Source organism: Colobus angolensis, unplaced genomic scaffold, assembly GCF_000951035.1.
Source record: "Colobus angolensis palliatus isolate OR3802 unplaced genomic scaffold, Cang.pa_1.0 Scaffold221, whole genome shotgun sequence".
Classification (NCBI taxonomy): domain Eukaryota; kingdom Metazoa; phylum Chordata; class Mammalia; order Primates; family Cercopithecidae; genus Colobus; species Colobus angolensis.
In genome coordinates this window covers 4,185,817-4,208,408 of record NW_012115389.1, presented here as the reverse complement: position 1 = coordinate 4,208,408, position 22,592 = coordinate 4,185,817, and the positions used below count along the sequence as shown (strand labels likewise).

The following is a 22,592-nucleotide window of genomic DNA, read 5'->3' as shown; positions in this document are numbered from 1 at the left end:
GCAGTAGCGTGATCTCGGCTCACAGCAAACTCTGCCTCCCGGGTTCTCACCATTTTCCTATCTCAGCCTCCCTAGTAGCTGGGACTACAGGCGCCCACCACCAGGCCTGGCTAATTTTTTTGTATTTTTTTAGTTGAGACGGGGTTTCACCATTACATGACCTTTTGACTGCAGACAGTTTTTCCTTTTGCCCTTTTCTAAACAAGATGGCACCGTTTTCTCATAATTGTTCTCATAATTTAGTTCCTAGATTCGTCATATAATTACATGATTTTATAACTGTACTTGTGGAGTGTTGTAGTTAATCAAACATACTCTCTAGTAGTATCATAACTCCATATGTGCCACAAATAGAATGCCAGTTTTTAAGAAGTGATCTGGAGAAGTGCTGTGGTAAGAGGATAAGTTTTCAGTGGGGTGTGAGTCTTAATACAGTCATGCATCACTTCAGCATGGGGGTACATTCTGAGACGCGTTGTCGGGCAACTTCATCATTGTATGAACATCACAGAGCATACTCTCACAAACCTATATGGCATAGCCCTTGACACATCTAGGCTGGATGGTACGGCAGATTGCTCTGACCACTGCCATATACACAGTTTGTTGTTTTGTTTTGAGACAGAGTCTCGCTCTGTCGCCCAGGCTGGAGTTCAGTGGCAGGATCTCGGCTCACTGCAACATCTGCCTCCCGGGTTCAAGCAATTCTCGTGCCTCAGCTTCCCGGTTAGCTAATTTTTGTATTATTTAGTAGCGACAGGGTTTTGGCATGTTGGCCAGACTGGTCTCAAACTCCTGGCCTCAAGTGATTTCCCCCCCTCCCAGCCTCCCAAAGTGCTGGGATTTACAGGCGTGAGCCACCGTGCCCAGCCTGCAGTTCATTGTTGACCAAAACATCATTATGCTGTGTATGACTGTATCTTTTTCTTGCCTAGTACTAGAAAATTGTTGGCTATGTGACACTTTCTTTAATGCTGTATGCAAGTGAAATGTAAAGTTGCCAGCATTATTTAAATCAACTAGTGGTGGCTCCAGGATGCTAGCCTAAAATTTTGTGGAATTATGGTGAAATACTTAAAATCTAGAACAAGGTTTTTCAAAATTCCATAGGAGTCACATTGGGTCCCTTTTAAGTTCATAAGAACCACTTGTGGTGCTTGTTAAAGTGATCGATTCCTGGTGTCCTGACCGCTGAGTCTTTAATTTAGTGAATCTAGACTAATTTGCATAAGAGTCATTCCAGGTGGTCACACTTTTGAGACAACAGGGCTAGTGTTTCTCAAACTTTAATGCTTATAAGTCATTCTGGGATCTTATTAAAGTGCAGATTCAAGTTCAGCAGGTCGAGGTCAGAGCCCGAGACTGTGCATTTCTAACAGGCACCCAGGTGATGCTTTGGGAACACTGATTTTGCATCTTGCTTCACCAACAGGTACCTTTGTATTCCCTTCTATAATTGGACACCTTGTTATTGACTGTATTTATTTGAGCCAGGTTTTTACTTCCTTTCAACCCTCTGCTTGATAGAATTGCTTATCTTGTCCTTTTTATTTATTTTCTTTAATGCATATAGATGGGCACCAGTTGCGTCTTGAAGTGCCATCAGCTGTAACCAAAGTTCCAGATCCCAAGACCACAGCCAGGTGTTCCTGCCCTCAAGAACTGAAGACGATGGAGCTCTCTGATAGTGACCGACCCGTCAGCTTCGGTTCCACGTCGTCCTCGGCCTCTTCCCGCGACAGCCATGGTTCCTTCGGCAGCAGAATGACCTTAGTTTCAAATAGCCACTTGGGCTTGTTTAACCAGGATAAGGAGGTAGGGGCCATAAAACTGGAGCTGATTCCGGCCAGGCCGTTTTCCAGCAGTGAGCTGCAGAGGGACCACCCCGCCGCCGGGCAGCAGAACACAGACGAAGGCAGCGAAAGGCTGCCCAGGGCACAGTGGAAAGTGGACTCTAACGGGACACCCAAGACTACCACAGACTCGGCCACCAGCCCCAAGCTCCTCTATGTGGATAGAGTTGTTCAGGAAATTCTGGAGACCGAAAGGACTTATGTGCAAGATTTAAAAAGCATCGTAGAGGTAAGGCCGACTTCACTTTTAATGTTCAACATGCAGAAGAAATATGCTTGCAAAAGAGACGGCAAAGCCAAGCCAGGTGTAGGGGATGTCTTCTAAGAGGCGGAAGGGATGTGAATGTTTAAAGAGAGAGTAACTTTTAAGAGAAACCCTAAGGCCGTAACTCACTGTATTAACATCCCCTTAATATTTGCATTAACAAATTAGTTATGAGTGAGGAACAAGAATGATGATACAGTGCCCATAGCAGGATGCTGTGTTAATGAATCCTACCCAAGATGTCAGAGTGACTCACACGCAGTGGGGCAGGTGAGGATGGAGGAGGACTCAGGTCTCCTGCAGCATAAGTGGCAGGTGTATGACTGAACCTCTCAGCTGTCCTTACCTTAATCACCACTCTCTACTGGCGTCTGGGAGCTTCCAAAACCACTGAGACGTGAATCTCACACTCAGCAACTGTGATTTCATTGGCCTGGGTGGGGCTTGGGTGGTGGAATTGTGGAAGATGCACAGGTGATTTTAATGTGCAGACAGGTTTGCAGCCGCTGCTCTATGCTACTCCTGTATTGGTTGGTGTTTGGGGAAAGGGTTGAAAGGTAGAGAGAAGCCACCGGCTTTGTCTTGTCTCAAGTGTCTCCTTTCTGTTCACTGTTTATAGTGAGTAATCCTATATAAATTATTTTGCATATATTATTATCATTACAAATTACTTGCACTAATTATTTCATGTGAATTGAGCTCAGCTTATGTGCCAGGTCACATCCTCTGGAAATTCAATTATTTGATTTTGATTTTCTGGGTCATTTTAAAGGATAAAGCACGAATTATCAGAGAAGCTCAGATATTAACTCACTCCCAATTATATTTAAAAATATTACTATCTCAAAGGCAGGTTTTTGTTTTGTTTTGTTTTGTTTTTTGAGACAGAGTTTCACTCTTGTTTCCCAGGCTGAAGTGCAATGGCATGATCTCAGCTCGCTGCAACCTCCACCTCCCGGGTTCAAGCGATTCTCCTGCCTCAGCCTCCCAAGTAGCTGAGATTACAGGCATGCGCCACCACACCCAGCTAATTTTGTATTTTTAGTAGAGATGGGGTTTCACCATGTTGGTCAGGCTGGTCTTGAACTCCCGACCTCAGGTGATCCGCCCGCCTCAGCCTCCCAAAGTGCTGGGATTACAGGCGTGAGCCACCGTGCCCAGCCTCAAAGGCAGATTTATATGTTATAAAGCTACACTTGCTTTGCTGCCTACTAATACAGCAGGTTCTTTCATTTGTTTGTACCTGTTTCCTGTTTTAGACATTGACTCTAGAGTATGTTTCAGAGTACAGTAGAATATTGCCAGTGAGCATGTTCTTCCCTCAAGTACATTCTCATAGCTTTAGAAAAAGAATTCTAAAGCATGACTGTGTGTGATCCACAAATGATACTACCAGACCAGACTCTGTCTACTAAAAATAGTTATGACGTACCTTCCCAATAAAAATAGAAAAGTCAATTGATGGTCAACTGAAACAATATGTGGTACCAAATGTAGAATAAAGTAGGCCTGTTTTTTAAAATTTTCAACAATGATGTCATTTGTACTTGAGAAGAAATACCTGTAAAACAGCCAAAAATTTTACAGCCTCTCAGGAAACATATGGTTATTCAAGCTTTCTTTGGTCTACGCTTTTTTTTCCCTTTCCTTCTTGGAAACTTTTCTACCTAATCAAAACTCACCTTATGGAGAGAAACCTTTAATTACTGAACTGGTATTCCATTAACACTTTTATTTTTTCCTGAGGCTAGTTGATAAACCTTAGGTGAGAAGAAACAGGTAACAGATGAATGAAAGAAAACAGATAAAGACAGAATTTATTTTTTCTAAGAAAATTTCAATGTAAGTTCTATGTGAAGCTGTCCAAATGTTCTTGTCTTTTTTCTTTATTCATGAATCAACTGTGTTTTACACTAGGGGTTGGTGAGCTTCATCTACGCACGGCCAGATAGTAAATCGTTTCGGCCTTATGGACCCTAAGATCTTGGTCACAACTGATGAACTCTGCCATTGAAACTCAAAAGCAGCCACATACACTGTGAATAACGGGGCCTGAACATGCCAGTACCTCTTTAGTCTCGTTTGACCCAAGGGCCACAGTTTGCTCACCCCTGTCTTAGGCTATAAGTTTGTGCCATGTTTCATCAACTGTCAAATGGGACTAATAAGCAGGACCTGCCTCATAGGGTTATTATGAGAATTGGGTAAGATAAAGTATAAAAAGCTCTGCAGCTGTGCCTGGCACATAGTAATCAATTAGTAAATGGAAACTACATTCATCACTATTGCCAGCCTTCTCCTAAGTTTGCTAGCTGAGAGTGATCACTGTGTATACTATGTTCTACCTAAAGTCTTGCACAAAAATAATCAGATTAGGCTGGATGCGGTGGCTCATGCCTGTAATCCTGGCACTTTAGGAGGCCGAGGTGGGCAGATCACCTGAGGTCAGGAGTTCAAGACCAGCCTGGGCAACATGGTGAAAGCCCATCTCTACTAAAAATACAAAAATTAGCCGGGCGTGGTGGTGCATGCCTATAATCCCAGCTACTTGGGAGGCTGAGAGAGTAGAATTGCTTGAACCTGGGAGGCAGAGGCTACAGTGAGCCAAGATCACACTGCTGCACTCCATCCTGGATGACAGAACAAGACTCCATCTTAAAAAAAGAAAAGAAAAAAAAAAATCAGATTAGCCAATTCACTAGAGCAGAAATTTAATTAGAGGAAAAAAAAAAAACCTTAATGGGTGATTTTACCATTATTTTGATTATTTCTAATGAACCCACTGGAAATCTGAGGTGGAAATTAGGGGAAGGAGAGGCGCAGAAGGGGGTGGGTATTAGAAAGAAGGGTGCCTGGGGAGGAAGAGTCCCAAATGAAGAGGGAGGGATCCATGCAGGAAGACATAGATGCTCCCCTGTTCCAGAAGTCACTAGAATGCTTTACATCATTTACCCTAGAATGTTTCCTCCTAGAAAACTTTCAATTGTTTTGTATCAGAGATTCGTTGGTTGAAGCCTCTTCATCTATTTTGGCTATGAGACCACAGCTGTTTCTCCAGATCACAACTTGATCAGAGTGGCTAGACCACTTTTATCGAGTTCTTTTCTTAATGGAAAGTAAACAGTTATTGTCAAGCCTGCAGTAACTCTACCCAATAAAAGACTGTCATATGGGTATTCTTTTAAAACACAAAATATCAATTCCTTTAAAATCTGTTTTCCTTGATCTAGTTCTAACCTATTTGTATAATGTTGTAAATGAGTTATCTAATGTTCTCCATTTTTCAAATGCAGAATTTTAAATTAAGAAAAGGGCTGCTTGTTAACAGTCTATTATGATAAAACTTTTACCCTGACTAAAAGACAGACTTTTTTTTTTTAGTTGGCTCTTTATTTATCTATTTTGAATAAGGGTCTCACTGTATCACCCAGGCTGGAGTGCAGTGGCATGATCATGGCTCACTGCAACCTTGACCTCCTGGGCTCATGCAATCCTCCTGCCTCAGCCTCCCACGTATCTAGGACTACAAGTGCACACCACCACACCTTACTAAGTTGCTTTTTTTGTTTTTAATTTTTGTAGAGACAGGATCTCAATATGTCGTCCAGGCTTGTCTCAAACTGCCAGCCTCAAGAGACCCCTTTGCCTCAGCCTCCCAAAATGGTGGACTTACAGGTGTGAGCCACTGCGCCCAGCCTTAGCTGGTACAGGTGTGAGCCACTGCGCCCAGCCTTAGCTGGTACAGGTGTGAGCCACTGCGCCCAGCCTTAGCTGGCTCTTTCCAGGCAAAAATAATTTCTGGGGGAAAAGAAGCTCGTCTAATTGAAGTCACTTTTAATTTCTACAGTAGCGTGATTTCTGACTTTGTACACTCTGCTTTATTGAATCTCCCCTCAGCTTAATTACCCCCATTAGTAGTACATTTTATCTGCATGCCATATAATACATAATCCTTACCACTCAAGTTTCGATTTCATTTTTAGGACTTGCGAACAGCAACATTTTTGTGAAAGATCATTGATCTGTATACACTGAGTTAAAAAAACATGAGCAGGAATGATGATTTGACATTTCAACACAGTCCCAAATATCAGAGCAGCTTATTTCGAAGAAGAGATCCTCCTGACGGCAGTTGAACAATAGGATTCCCAGATGTTGGTTACACATGTAAAGAGTATGGTATGCCCTTCTTTCCCAGATGTGGAGACATTGTATTAAAATAATCTCACATATTTGATATTCTTTCCTATGCCATTTAGGAATTCAGAAATGAATTCCTAATGCTTTCTGAAAGTTGAACCCCAAAATGTGGTGGTTCTTATTCCTGTTGCTCTTCATTCTTCCCCAGATCCTTCTCTCTCATCCCTTGTCCCCTCCCCAGCTGTGGCTCTTCCATCCTCTGCTCCTAGTCATTTACTTTTGTACACTTGACATTTTAGAGAAAGAGGTAAGATCTTGACTGTGAATCGTAGTCAAAGGAACAATGGAGCTATTATTTCTATTTTATTTATACCTCTAACAGCATTCACAGATAAAATGAGATGATAAATATGAAAGCAAGTTTTAAAAGTTAAATTTCCGATGATACAATTTGTGGAGAGATAGAAATCCGTAGTTGGAAAGCAGAAAATAAGGGTCTCTTTAATGTTTAATGGGACCTTCGATTGACTGGGCAGGGACTGTCTTGGGTAGGCTGATTTCTTTAATCTTTCTAAATGATCTATAAAAGAGCCTTTGAGAACCTCCTAAGATTTGGCCTCTGATATAGTTCATGGCCTGTTGTAACCTGTTAGTAAAGTTTTAGAATAGTTCATCATGTTAATGCTGTGTAATGAGAAGTTACATTTCTGTTACAAAATGGCATCGTTGACCTCTGAAAGATACTAAATTAAGCCATATTTGGTGATATTGAGGACATGTATATTTAGTGAAAAAACTGGCTGAATTGTTCATTATAACATGATTTTATCTTTTTTATTATATGTCAGAGAGCTAAAATCCTTTTCATGCACCTTTATCCATAAAGTTTGTTTAAAAAAAAAACAAAACACTAAGTATTGGGGCCGGGTGCTGTGGCTCACGCCTGTAATCCCAGCACTTTGGGAGGCCGAGGTAGGTGGATCACTTGAGTTCAGGAGTTTGAGACCAGCCTGGCCAACATGGTGAAACCCCATCTCTACTAAAAATACTAAAATTGGCCGGGTATTGGTGGTGCATGCCTGTAGTCCCAGCTGCTTGGAAGGCTGAGGCAGGAGAATGAATGGCTTGAACCTAGGAGGCAGAGGTTGCCAAGATCACGCCATTGCACTCCAGCCAGAGCAACAGAGTGAGACTCCAGGAAAAACAAAACAAAACAAAACAAAAACCCTAAGTATTCTAGCCTTAATGTTCAAAATTTAAACAGAAGCGTAAGCATATCTTTATTGGAAGCATTCAGCATTATTCAAAAGCTGAAGCTAAACAAGGATAAGAATGGTGATCACTAACCCCTAGCTCTGTGTTCGTTAGTCTTTGTGGACTCTTTGTTTATTGAGTGATCGTACAGACAGTGTCAGGGAAGATAAAAGAGAGAAGGGTGTTTTTCACACACTTAGCGCCCTGAAACACATTGAACGCTATTCTCCCCACTGTCATAGCCTAGAAGAGGCTTCTCTTTGTACTGGTGATATCCAATTAATTGAAGAACTGTCTTATGCTGGGGAAGCAAACCTTCTCCAAAATTTGTGCAGAATGAAAGAAGGAAATCGAGGATGCAGGTCCAGAGAGCTTCTGCAGTAATTTCACCACATACTCTGCCTGGACACTTAGCTCTTAGCCCTGTGAGATGTCTATGACTTGGATGAAATGGAATCTGAGTTGGCTTTTGTCCTGGGGGCACCCCTCCCTTGAGGACAACACTGTCAAGTGTGGAGGTAGTTTCTGATTAAGCTTGTCTTCCCATTGATCCTGCTGGAGAGACAAAATTGTTTGGTATGAAAAGGGCAGTGTACGTCTGTTACTGTTTTTCCTTAGCCATAATGGAATGGTTGTGCATAGGCATTCCCTGGCCTGGCCATACCTGCCTAGGATGCTGGACTAAAAGAGTCAGGTTTTGCACCAAGAAAGAAGACTGTTGAGAAGAGGGGAATTGTCACAGATTTTATTGTCTTTTTATTTACAGATATCTTCTCTCCATACTTTCCCTCCAGTTTAAATAACATTTATTAGATACTTTTTACAAGGTTCTCTTAGACGAAAGGTTTTTAAATACCAAGGGAGAAAAATGTGTTCCATGCTTGAGTGTAGGAGTTGGTAGGAATTGTTTTTAATGAAGGCTTGTTATGTGGGTGGATTTAATAAAGAACTTACACTGTAGTACTTGGCATCATTTATGTACTTTTTAATGAGGCATTTGAGCACTTTTATGTGAATGAGTCTATTTTTTTCCTCCAAGGGATTTTATTGTAATGGGTGAATGAGATCTTTCTTAAAACCATTTAATATTGATGATAATTTAGAGACAAACCTGTTAGTTTTCTGCTTATTTAGGAGTCATTCCTTAAATAGTACATCTAATCATTGTACATAATCCCTCACAAATCTCACTTTGACTACATATTGCCGTATCTCTGTATTATTATTGTTGTTCTTGTTATTATGACCCCTTATTCCCCACCTTACCTTACCTCACTCTCATCTTTCACCACTTCAACCACAGCAGCACAAACTTAGAAGGTGGCAACAGTTAGTGATTTTGAGTGTTTGTGTCTTCATACTGCAATCTGATCTGGGAAGGAGGGCAGGGAGAACTGATCTTTCACCTCTTTTCATTTCTAATGGGTTTGCCCATTTTGAATGTGATATAAATACCTGCTGTTGCATTGCTAATGACTAATGAAAACAGTTCAAGGTGGGCAGCATTTGGAGAAAGCAAAATGAGCTGAGATTTACAGAGTTACTCTGCAAAAGTAGCTGTTGGCTGAACAAAAGAGTTCATGTGTACTTTGTGACTGATGTCAAGTTGGGTTATTTGCTCCAAACTTTTATGGCCAGATCTTGAGTCAAAACTTAGGAAAATAATTTAAAATACCTGTATTGGTTAGATTCTCTTGTGAGCGTGGTAGGCAATGAGTGTCTTGTGACATCTTAAGTTTTGTAACCATCCCCATCACCTCGATAGATTCCCACAGCTATAAACATACTATTCAGCTACCATTTCTAAATTTTCTAGATAGATGCCTCAATAAAACAAAAACACTAAAAAATAACATTAGTAGCATTTAGTATTTGAGCACTTACCAGGTATCAGGCACTAGGCACTTAATTTGCTCACTCACTGTCCCATCATGTGGGTAGTATTTTAATTCCTATTTTAGCATGAGAATATTGAATGTACAAGAGGACAAAGTGACTTGTCCCAGGTCACACAGTTGGCTAGTGGTTGAGCTGGAACTGAAAAACAGCCCTTTCTCCAAAGCCCACTGCTTTCACTGCATACCTCCCCTTTGACTGTAACAGAAGGTTCAAAGTTCAGCCCTCTTCTTAACCTCTCCAGAGCAGGCACCAGCAGTACCATAGACGTTTTGGACTGCATAGTTCTTGGCTGTCAGGGAGAGTTGTGTGCATTGTAGGAACGTTTAGCAGCAAACCTGACTTCTGTCCATTAGAAGCTAATAGAACCCCTGCCGTCCCCATTCGTGACAAACAAAATTGTCTCTAGACATTGCCAAGTACCCCCTAGAGGGCAAAACTGTCCCTGGTTGAAAATGACAGCTTTAAATATTTGGAACACATAGTGTATCATTAAGGATAGGCTAAGCCACAGTAACTGTATTAGGCCATTCTTGTGTTCCTCTAAAGAAATACCTGAGATTGGGTAATTTATGAAGAAAGAAATGTATTTGGCTGATGGTTCTGCAGGCTTTATAGGAAGCATAGTGGCATCTGCTTCTGAGGAGGTCTCAGGAAGCCTCCAATCATGGCAGAAGGCGAACAAGGAGTAGGCATGGCACATGACAGGAAAGAACATGGTGGCCAGGTGCAGTGGCTCACGCCTGGAATCCAGCACTTTGGGAGGTTGAGGTGGGTGGATCACGATGTCAGGAGTTCAAGACCAGCCTGGCCAATGGTGAAACCCCGTCTCTACTAAAAATACAAAAATTAGCTGAGTGTGGTGGTGTGCACCTGTAATCCCAGCTACTGGGGAGGCTGAGGCAGGAGAATCAGTTGAACCCGGGAGGCAGAGGTTGCAGTGAGCCAAGATAGCGCCATTGCACTCCAGCCTGGGCAACAGAGTGAGACTCCATCTCAAAAACAAAAAAAAAGACAGTGCAGGGAGGGGCCGCACACTTAAACCACCAGATCTTACAAGAGCTCAATCACTATCCTGAGGACATTACTAAGGGAATGCTAAACCATTACTAAGGTGCTAAACCATTCATGAGAAATCCGCCCCCATGATCCAGTCATCTCCCACGAGGCCCCACCTCCAACATGGGAGATTACATTTCAATATGAGGTTTGGGCCGATCCAAACTATATCAGTAACATACAGACCTCCAAATCTAGTGGCTTCACCCAAGTTTCTTTCTTTCTCCTGTAACTGTCCTTTGCAAGTGTTCAAGTGAGGAGGAGCAGCACTCCTCCATGCAGTCATTCAGGGACCCAGGCTGAGGAGGCTTAGCTGTCTTCAGCATATGGCTTCCAAGGTTGCCATCTCAGTCAACTAGACAGGCAAGGAGACATGGAGATACATACGGGGAAGATTTTGAGACACACATAGAATTGATACACCTCCCTTTTCTCAGACTCCCAGTGAGAATCTTGTCACCTGGCTACACCAAACTATAAGGGAGAATGGGAGGTGCAGTCTAGCCATGTGTCCAAAGAAGGTAGGAAACAACTTTTGTAAACAACCGGCAGTTTCTGGCATGCATTATGTATAACAAAGGCATTTTCATTGTAAAACCTATCATTTAGTGATGGTGTATCCCCCACCACCCTCGCTTAAAATAAAAAGGAAGAGGCCGGGCATGGTGGCTCATGCGTGTAATCCCAGCACTTTGGGACAGCCAAAGCAGGTGGGTCATTTGAGGTCAGGAGTTCAAGACCAGCCTGACCAACATGGCGGAACCATGTCTCTACTAAAAATACAAAAAAATTAGCTGGATGTGGTGGTACCTGTCTGTAGTCCCAGCTACTCAGGAGGCTGAGGCAGGAGAATTGCTTGAGCCCGGGAGGTGGAGGTTGCAGTGAGCTGAGATTGTGTTACTGCACTCCAGCCTGGGTGACAGAGCGAGACTCCGTCTCAAAAAATAAATAAATAAGGAAGAAAGTAAGAAAGATTTTGGTGGTGCTTACCTGCTGAGATGAACATTACTGTCTACTAAATAACCTCATAGAATGTTTTAAGTGCATTCTTTATTTAAGGCTTCAGACCAGTATATCGCCTACTGTTCCTCCCTCCCTTCTTCTATGTCTCCACCCCTTTTCCCTACCCTTTCTCCCATCATTCCTGATTACTTCCCAACCCCTCCTTTTTTTTCTACTCATTCCAGTTCATTTGACCTGCCAGTAGGGCTCTGTGAAATTATTTAGCACCATAGTTAATGTTTTAGGCTAATAAATACCGGGCCTAGCCTAGTTCAAAGGCAGGGACTGTGCTTATCTTGGTAGCATTCTGAAAACCCTGTGAGTGGGAGGGAATCAATAAGGGTAATGGATGAAAGCCATCAGACACCTAATAGAATGATGCTTGGAAGCTGAAGGTTCATTGCCACACTGATAAAGTTTGTAAGAAAACTGAATGCCCTCCCTTGTACTGTCTCGCCCTTCTTATTTATTTTTGTTGTTGAGACGGAGTCTCGTTCTGTCCCCAGGCTGGAGTGCAGTGGTGCGATCTCTGCTCACTGCAATCTCCGCCTCCTGGGTTCAAGCGATTCTCCTGACTCAGCCTCCTGAGTAACTGGGACTATAGGCGCCTGCCACCACGTTCAGCTAAGTTTTGGTATTTTTAGTAGAGATGGGCTTTCACTGAGTTAGCCGGGATGATCTCTATCTCCTGACCTCATGATATGCCTGCTTTGGCCTCCCAAAGTTTTGGGATTACAGGCGTGAGCCACCATGCCTGGCCCCTGCCCTTCTTTTAACCTCATTTCTGTAGCCATTCCAAGAAGCCAAAATGAGAATGTGGGCACTGGAAGAAAAAGTAGGCAATTAAAACAAATTACTAAAAATTTTTTACTGCATTTTTAAGACCTGCAGTCCCCAAATCAACCAACACTGTTGTGGATGCTTTTCCATAAGAAATTGAAGTCAACTCACATCTTTTCAGAGGTAGACTTTTAGAGAACAAATTTACATTGTTAACCTTTACTTGTGGTACAGTTTTCAAATTACCAAGAACTTTGTGGCAATAGTGTAATCACTTCTTGGTATGATAATTATGGATGTGGTGACATCCCTCAATGTCACCCTGAGAAACACTAGATCTCAGATAAGGGCAAGGTCACCCTTGAATTCCTGACAGTCTTGACTGGCTTCTTGCAACTTGGAGCTGGGATGAATAGTTGAGTCAGTCCAAGGAAATCCGGGATATATGAGGTCCCAAATCAGGCTTTGTAGGCCATTCTTCCCCGGTTGCAAGAATGCATGATCTGAGAATATATTATACACAGGGATTGTTTTTACTCCCGTATCAAATGTCTAAGACCCAGGAAAGAGAGTACAGATGATAGAGGGAAAGAGCTAAATGAGTTTCAAAGTGTCTGTGATCAGTCCTGCAGTAATATAGTCATGTATCACTTAATGACAGCGATACGTTCTGAAAAATGTCAGGTGATATTACCATTATGCAGGCATCATAGAGTTTACTTACACAAACCTAGATGGTACAGCCTACCACACACCAAGGCTATATGGTATAGCCTATTGCTTCTAAGGTACAAACCTATACAGCATCTTACTGCACTGAATACTGTAGGCAACTAAAACACCATGGCATTTGTGGATCTAAGCATAGAAAAGGTACAGTGAAAATCTAGTATCGTAATCACATGGGACCATCATATCTGCAGTCCATCAGTGACCAAAACGTCCATTTTCTGGTGTGTGAACTCTATGATGCATAACATATGTGTTCTCAAAAATCACACACTTTGGCCAGCCGCAGTGGTTCATGCCTGTGGCTTATGCACTTCGGGAGGCCAAGGCAGGTGGATCACTTGAGGTCAGGAGTTCAAGACCAGCCTGGCCACCATGTTGAAACCCCACCTCTACTAAAAATACAAAAATTAGCTGGGCATGGTGGCAGGCACCTGTAATCCCAGCTACTCAGGAGGCTGAGCTATGAGAATCGCTTGAACCTGGGAGACAGAGGTTACAGTGAACCGAGATTGCACCACTGCACTCCAGCCTGGGTGACAGACCGAGACTCTGTCTCAAAAAAAAAAAAAAAAATCACTCAGCAAAATCACATGGAGGAGAAAAATGGGGTACTAAGAATAACACTCAAAAACTTCATCCATGACACATATACAAAAAAAATCAAAAATGGAGGCATAGTTTTATACATAATAAATTATTAAGACATACATACATGCTATAGTAAATATGGAACTCACCTTCAAAAAGATTTGAAGTTGTATATGGAAGCCACTAGGTGCCCACACCGGCCACCCTGGAGAACAAAAGGAAGCAAGAGAGGAAGAAAAAGATAAAAAGAACAGAGAACTCAGAAGAAAAAGATAAGATAGACCGAGAGGAAAGAGAAAATTAGAGAGGGGAGGCTGTGGGCAGGGCTGCAGCTTATGCCTTGTCAAGGTGGAGGGTCACCTGCCATGGACCTGGAGTTGACAGACTGATGTGAATGGGCCAGGTTCCAAATGCACTCAGGGGAGACCAAGGTAGCTGCTAGGTTGTCAGGAGCCTGCGTGGGTTTTGTTCCTATGCTGCTGTCACTAGATGCAATTTTCTGCATCCACCCAGTGTTTCTCATGGATGAAATCGTGCAGAAGCAAAATTCAGAAATAAGGCCAGGCGCGGTGGCTCAAGCCTGTAATCCCAGCACTTTGGGAGGCGGAGGCGGGTGGATCATGAGGTCAGGAGATTGAGACCATTCTGGCTAACACGGTGAAACTCCATCTCTACTAAAAATACAAAAAACTGGCCGAGTGTGGTGGCGGGCGCCTGTAGTCCCAGCTACTCGGGGGCTGAGGCGGGAGAATGGCGTGAACCCGGGAGGCGGAGCTTGCAGTGAGCCGAGATCGCGCCACTGCACTCCAGGGTGGGCGACACAGCGAGACTCCGTCTCAAAAAAAAAAAAAAAAAAAAAAACTCAGAAATGAGAATTACATTCAAATTGTTCCCTAACATATTAATCTCGTGGGAACAAATTCATGTTTTCAAAACAAATATCATAGCAGAACTGACTGTACCTATTCTTTGGACTATTATGACTTGTTACAAATACATTTCACCACTCCTCCCTCCCCTTTTCTCAGACTGGAAGATTAAAGAGTTCTACCACCCTTGCCAAAAAAACATGGTCTGCCGTTAATGTTAAATAAGACTAATAAAAACTGCCACAAATATCCTTAATTCACTTTTTATTTCCACCTTATAAGAAAAAAAATGGTTTGAAAGAATTTTAAACTCTTAGTAGTGTGAGTTGATTCATATTTCTGAAAACTAGCGTGATTACTTGTAAATAGTTGTAGGAAGTTTTTTACTGAAAGGATTTGCATAATTTGGTCAAATATTCTTGCATAAACTATAGCATTTGCTATGAATGTGAAACTAGTATGCCAAGGAGACTTAACATATCAGTGAGTTTCTAATGCTAAAATTAAAATAGTTTCCACCTATATTTGTAGATTCAGAGTTAGTGTATTAAACGAGAGGACAGACAGTGTAATGGGAGGGAAGTAGAATATATAGGTAACTGTTCTTTTCATCGACATAACTAGGTGTGTTCAGTTCATTTGCAAGCTTAAACACTTTCAAAAATGCCTGTAACTGTAAAGTTCCTTTTTATTCTCTCAGGCTTTGCTTTTAAGGCAACATTTTGACTTTTAATGAACAGGCATTTTAAAAACGTCAGTTCATTCAGGTGATTGAGTAGCTATTATTACTGGTCTGCTGAGGAACTGCTCATATATTGCAAAGACTGCCTGTAGGCAAAATTCTATTGAAGATTTGCTAAAACAGATCCCGTTTGGTTGGGTTAGAATCAAGCTGCATTTTAAGTGTGTGCCATCTTGAATATTCAGTTATCCAGAGTGGATAGAAAATTATAGAATTTAGAAAATTATCTTCTAAACACACCAGCCTTCATTTGGGAGAAGTTTCCCACGGCCAGAAATTTCTTCCAAAGTGAAGTATTACTTGCACCTTGGAAAACTGATCATGTGGAAGATTTACCTGGGTCATGCGATAAGCTGAGAGTTAGTGTGACAGCCCAAGCAGCCCTGTTCTGTAACACGTAGAACAGGAAAGACAGCTTGGACTAACTCATGACTTTTTCACCTACATAACTTAGTAGTTAACTGCTTTCTGATCATTTATGTTTCTGATTTTTCCTCTTCCTACTAAGATTGTTTTGCCACTTGAAGGGAATGGCAATTGTTCTAGATAGCAGCTTTCATGAAATGTTTTAAGTCCGTTTCTTAAATTGTGGTAATATATACATCAGAATTAACAACAATTTTTGGTCGGGCGTGGTGGCTCACACCTGTAATCTCAGCACTTTGGGAGGTCGAGGTGGGTGGATCCCCTGAGGTCAGTAGTTTAAGACCAGCCTGGCCAACATGGTGAAACCCTGCCTCTACTAATAATACAAAAAATTAGCCAGGCGTGGTGGCACACGCCTGTAATTCCAGCTACTCAGGAGGCTGAGGCAGGAGAATCGCTTGAAACCAGGAGGTGGAAGTTGCAGTGAGCCGAGATCATGCCATTGCACTCCAGCCTAGGTGACAAGAGCAAAACTCTGTCTCAAAAAAAAAACTTTTAAGCGTGCAATTCAGTGGTACCAAGTACATCAAGTACATTCACATTGTTGTGCAACCATCACCACCATCCATCTCCAGAACTTTTCCATCCTCCAAACTGAAATTGTGCACCCAATAAACAATAACTCCCCATTCCCCACCTCAGCCTCAGGGAATCACCTTTCTACTTTCTGTCACGAAGACTTCGACTACTTGAGATAACCCATATAAGTGGAATCAGAATATCTGTCTTGTTGTGACTAGCTTACTTCACTTAGCATATTATCTTCAAGGTTCATCCATGTGATAGCAGGTGTTCATTGTGTTGCTTCTTACAGCTGAGTAATATTCCATTGTGTGTGTAGACTGCATTTTGTTTACCCATTCATCCATTGATGCACACTTAGGTTACCTCCAATGGCGTGGGATTTTCCATTGACTAGAACCACACCAAATTTTAGAACTGGAAATAACTCAGTTAAATCTGACCATAAATTCTGAAACAGTAAGGAGTGTTTTACTTAAGTTTGATATTTTATAAAATTTTATATATGTTTTATATTCCTCACACTCAGCACTGTGTCTGACACTGAATAGGCCATTCATAAACATTTGCTGAGTAAATTTTCTAGTATTTGCTGTCATTTTTATACACAGGGAAATGGAGATCCAGAGATGCCAGTGATTTCTCCAAATGGAAGCAAATCCTGGCTCCCACTTACTACCTTTGACCTTTTTTTTTTTTGAGATGGAGTCTTGCTCTGTGGCCCAGGCTGGAGTGTGCAGTGCCACGATCTCGGCTCACTGCAACCTCCACCTCCCCAGTTCAAGTGATTCTCCTGCCTCAGCCTCCCCGAGTAGCTGGGATTACAGATGCCTGCCATCATACCCAGCTAATTTTTTTGTATTTTTAGTAGAGACTGGGTTTCACCATGTTGGCCAAGCTGATCTGGAACTCCTGACCTCAAGTGATTTCACCCACCTCAGCCTCCTGAAATGCTGGGATTACAGGTGTGAGCCACTGCACCTGACCCATCTTTGATGTTGAACAATTCCTTCTGTGACCTGCAGTTTCTTCATCTTAAAATGGAGGAGATGTTGTGTTCCTTTTAAAATGGTGTGAAGATTCAGTGAGTTAGTGCCCATGAAGTCATTAGCACTGACCTGGCACTGCATAAACACTCAACAGCTGATAGCTGTTCACACCCTACATCTTGCAGCTAAATATTGGCAGTGCCGGGATGCATCCTAATCCTGCCTCCCAGCTATTTCATTTGGAGACAACTGGAAAAACCCTGAAACATTGTACTGAGTGCCTCCTACGTGCCAGTTAAGGCGGGTCCTCAAACAAACTTGTCAATGAAAATTTCTGGAAACGTACTTGATTACCCAGTTGTCTGCATCTCAGCCACCGACCAGGGTGAAATCGAGCCTGGGCAGGTGTAAAGGGAAGAGCTGGACATTTCATCTATGACCAGCGGCCACGTGGTTTAGACAAAACCAGAGCCTTGAGACAGAAGGGAAATCTGTGCTAAGGAAACAATTAGGGTCACTTCCTTAGTAATGTCTTGAGATGAGTCTAAAGCAATCTGTGACGTTACCCTTTTTTCCCCTAGCAGAAATATAGGTAGCCTTCTGAGGGTGAGAAATTGGCACCCACTATCCTATAAGACCAGAGAGACTTTCTGGACTCATCTGCATGTGGTAATTAACAGACCAGTTGATAGGCTGGGACCTGATTTTGCCACCTCCTGTTCTAAAGTAGGAGCTGGCTCTGAAGTTTCAGGTCCTATTTGAAAAGGGATGAGGAAAAGAAGACTACTAATAAAATATGTAAATTTACTTGTATTCAGATTTATCTAGAATGTTCAAGGACTACTTTTGGTAAGAAAAATGCACCAAAAGGGCCAGGAGTGGTAGCTCATGCCTGTAATCCCTTTGATTACAGCACTTTGGGAGGCCGGGGCAGGTGGATCACGAGGTCAGGAGTTCAAGACCAGCCTGGACAACATAGTGAAACCCCATCTCTACTAAAAATATAAAAATTAGCCGGGCATGGTGGTGGGCACCTGTAGTCCCAGCTACTCGGGAGGCTGAGGCAGGAGAATCACTTGAAACCGGGAGGCTGAGGTTGCAGTAAGCTGAGATCACGCCACTGCACTATAGCCTGAGTGACAGAGCAAGACTCTGTCTCGGAAAAAAAAAAAAAAAAGATCTAGAAGAACATTCTTACTTCAAAAGGAGGAATAAAGAAAATACTATAATGTCTTTTGTGAGAAATACACAATTAACTGGTCATGAGTTATAGTAATACCAAGGATAGGAAGCTCACATACACCGGTTTAGAGGCACTATTATTTAAGCGACTAGAGGCTGTTGCCTAAGAAAGCTGGTTAGGAGGAACAGCTGAAAACTAGGAATCTTTCTAAAGCAGAGGTTGCACATGAGAGTCACCTGGGGAGCTTGTATAATTCCCTCCACCTAAGCTGTATCCTGGGCTAGCGGAATCCCAGTCTCTGGGGCTGGGGTCAGTTTTCCTTAAAGTTCTACAGATTCCAATAGACAATCAGTATTGAGATTTAGTATCCTAACAGGATTTTTTTTTTTTAGTAAAGCAAACAAACTTTTAAAGGCAGCACAAATTATCTCCTGATCCCTATGGAATGTAACAAAAGGACAGAAAACAGACTTTAAAATCTCCAAGAACTGAATCCAGATCCTGGCCCAGCCATTTCCCTGTTTGATGTGGACAAGTTACTAAGCTTTTCAATTTGTCAGTGTCTTCATCTGTAACATGGGAATAATAGGATTGTTGCAAAAATTAGATAATTCATGTACAATGTTGAGCACAATGCTAGGTGTAGTAAGCATTCAAATAAGAGATATTATTATTCATATAATAGTTGGGCAAGACCAATAATTTCTGGTATGTTCTAAAGTATTGTAATATTGTTATGCTTCCTAATCTATGTTAAGGTATTTCAGAAAATTATTTTAACTTTACAAATAAAAAAGATATTTTGTTGCAATTTTAATTTAACTGACATGTCTTCATGTAGTTGGAATTCATTTCCACTATAATAGAGGGCTGCAGTGGTGGAATGAATACTTTTTTTTTCAGAGTTTTGATCTGAGCTGAGTCAAATTGAAGTTAATTTCATGGACAGAGCACACAGGTCTGGGCTTCAGACCCATGCTGACAGTCAGCTGTATGCCCATGGACAAATAACCATTCTGACCTCAGCTTCATCCTCCGTAAATGAGTCTAATTCAAGAAGCATAAGTCTACTGATGACTAGCGATGGCATCTCCACCAGCCTCAGCCCTCAAAAATGCAACTAGGAAATAAGGAAGGCCTTTGAGCAGCCAAAATAGATATTTCAAATGCCAAACAGTGAGGCCTGTGTCTTTCCCCAGGGAGAGGCCCCGAGCTCTCACTAAAAGCCTATTTACCCTACATGTTTAAAATAAGCTTAATTATTTGGTTTCTTAGCCCACAGCAAATGGAGGGGATAGGAGGAGGTGGAGGTGACAGCACCAAGGAGCCAGAGGAAAGAACTCCTTAGTAGTCTAATTAATGTAAGGCCATTTGGAAGGGCCTCCTGGTGGTTTTTACTTGTGAATTATGGCCCAGAGCATTACTGAAATCCTTACCGATGAGCCTAAATAGCAAGGAAAATTTTTATAATGTTTGCTGTAGTATCTCAAATATATTGTAGTGGCCGGGCGAGGTGGCTCACGCCTGTAACCCCAGCCCTTTGGGAGGTCAAAGCGGTTGATTCACCTGAGGTCAGGAGTTTGAGACCAGCCTGGCCAACATGGTGAAACTCTGTCTCTACTAAAACTACAAAACTTAGCCGAGCATGGTAAAAGGCACCGGTGATCCCAGCTACTCGGGAGGCCAAGGCAGGAGAATCACTCAAACCCTGGAGGCAGAGGTTGCAGTGAGCCGAGATCATGCCACTGCACTCTAGCCTGGGTGACAGAGCGAGATTCTGTCTCAAAAAAATAAAAATAAAAGTTAAATATATTGTCTGTTGGCTGGCCTTCATAAAAAAGTAAGTTTTTAATTATAATGAACTTCGTAAAGGTTTTTCATTGTGGGAAGACATACATAACTTAAAACTTATTTTAACCATTTTTATATATATAATTCAGTGGCATTAGGTAGACACACAGTGTTGCCCAACTACGGCCGCTGTCCATTTCCAGAACTTTTTCATCATCCCAACACAGAAACTCTGTACCTGTTAAACACTGACTCCCCATTCCTCTCTCTCTCCAGCTCCTGGCAGCCTCCAATCTACTTTTTGTCTCTGAATTTGCCTACTCTAGATCCCTCATGTAAGCAATGCCTTACAGGATCTGGCCTTCTGTGGCTGGCTCATTTCCCTTAGCATGTTTCCAAGGTTCATTCATGTTGCAACATCCATCAGGATTTAACTAAATAGAATTACCTTTTAATACTTAGCAAGGATCCCTGTACAATAACTGATCCCTTAACCAAGGTGAGATGACACTTTATAAAAACAAAGAATCCTCCTTACTCTGTAAGGGGAGGAGGTTTTATGAAAATAATGCAGACATGATGAGAAATTGCCAGCTTCCATCCAACCCAAAGCAAAACTGAATGTTAAGATTCTTTGTTTTAGCTGTGGCACAGTGGCTCACGCCTGTAATCCCAGCACTTTGGGAGGCCAGGCAGGCGGATCACGAGGTCAGGAGATTGAGACCATCCTGCCTAACACGGTGAAAGCTTGTCTCTACTAAAAATACAAAAACTTAGCCAGGTGTGGTGGCGGGCACCTGTAGTCCCATCTACTTGGGAGGCTGAGGCAGGAGAATGGCGTGAACCCGGGAGGCGGAGGTTGCAGTAAGCTGAGATCACGCCACTGCACTATAGCCTGAGTGACAGAGCAAGACTCTGTCTCGGAAAAAAAAAAAAAAAAGATCTAGAAGAACATTCTTACTTCAAAAGGAGGAATAAAGAAAATACTATAATGTCTTTTGTGAGAAATACACAATTAACTGGTCATGAGTTATAGTAATACCAAGGATAGGAAGCTCACATACACCGGTTTAGAGGCACTATTATTTAAGCGACTAGAGGCTGTTGCCTAAGAAAGCTGGTTAGGAGGAACAGCTGAAAACTAGGAATCTTTCTAAAGCAGAGGTTGCACATGAGAGTCACCTGGGGAGCTTGTATAATTCCCTCCACCTAAGCTGTATCCTGGGCTAGCGGAATCCCAGTCTCTGGGGCTGGGGTCAGTTTTCCTTAAAGTTCTACAGATTCCAATAGACAATCAGTATTGAGATTTAGTATCCTAACAGGATTTTTTTTTTTTAGTAAAGCAAACAAACTTTTAAAGGCAGCACAAATTATCTCCTGATCCCTATGGAATGTAACAAAAGGACAGAAAACAGACTTTAAAATCTCCAAGAACTGAATCCAGATCCTGGCCCAGCCATTTCCCTGTTTGATGTGGACAAGTTACTAAGCTTTTCAATTTGTCAGTGTCTTCATCTGTAACATGGGAATAATAGGATTGTTGCAAAAATTAGATAATTCATGTACAATGTTGAGCACAATGCTAGGTGTAGTAAGCATTCAAATAAGAGATATTATTATTCATATAATAGTTGGGCAAGACCAATAATTTCTGGTATGTTCTAAAGTATTGTAATATTGTTATGCTTCCTAATCTATGTTAAGGTATTTCAGAAAATTATTTTAACTTTACAAATAAAAAAGATATTTTGTTGCAATTTTAATTTAACTGACATGTCTTCATGTAGTTGGAATTCATTTCCACTATAATAGAGGGCTGCAGTGGTGGAATGAATACTTTTTTTTTCAGAGTTTTGATCTGAGCTGAGTCAAATTGAAGTTAATTTCATGGACAGAGCACACAGGTCTGGGCTTCAGACCCATGCTGACAGTCAGCTGTATGCCCATGGACAAATAACCATTCTGACCTCAGCTTCATCCTCCGTAAATGAGTCTAATTCAAGAAGCATAAGTCTACTGATGACTAGCGATGGCATCTCCACCAGCCTCAGCCCTCAAAAATGCAACTAGGAAATAAGGAAGGCCTTTGAGCAGCCAAAATAGATATTTCAAATGCCAAACAGTGAGGCCTGTGTCTTTCCCCAGGGAGAGGCCCCGAGCTCTCACTAAAAGCCTATTTACCCTACATGTTTAAAATAAGCTTAATTATTTGGTTTCTTAGCCCACAGCAAATGGAGGGGATAGGAGGAGGTGGAGGTGACAGCACCAAGGAGCCAGAGGAAAGAACTCCTTAGTAGTCTAATTAATGTAAGGCCATTTGGAAGGGCCTCCTGGTGGTTTTTACTTGTGAATTATGGCCCAGAGCATTACTGAAATCCTTACCGATGAGCCTAAATAGCAAGGAAAATTTTTATAATGTTTGCTGTAGTATCTCAAATATATTGTAGTGGCCGGGCGAGGTGGCTCACGCCTGTAACCCCAGCCCTTTGGGAGGTCAAAGC

General features: G+C 42.0%; 1 protein-coding gene across 1 annotated transcript in view; it reads left to right on the top strand.

Moving 5' to 3' along the window:
- The window catches only part of PLEKHG1 (pleckstrin homology domain containing, family G (with RhoGef domain) member 1), a 175,567-nt gene that overhangs the window by 54,632 nt on the left and 98,343 nt on the right, over positions 1–22,592 (top strand). The window contains exon 2 of the mRNA XM_011943778.1: positions 1,574–2,082. Coding sequence (XP_011799168.1) covers positions 1,574–2,082 — 509 coding nt within the window. The remainder of the gene's footprint in view (positions 1–1,573; positions 2,083–22,592) is intronic.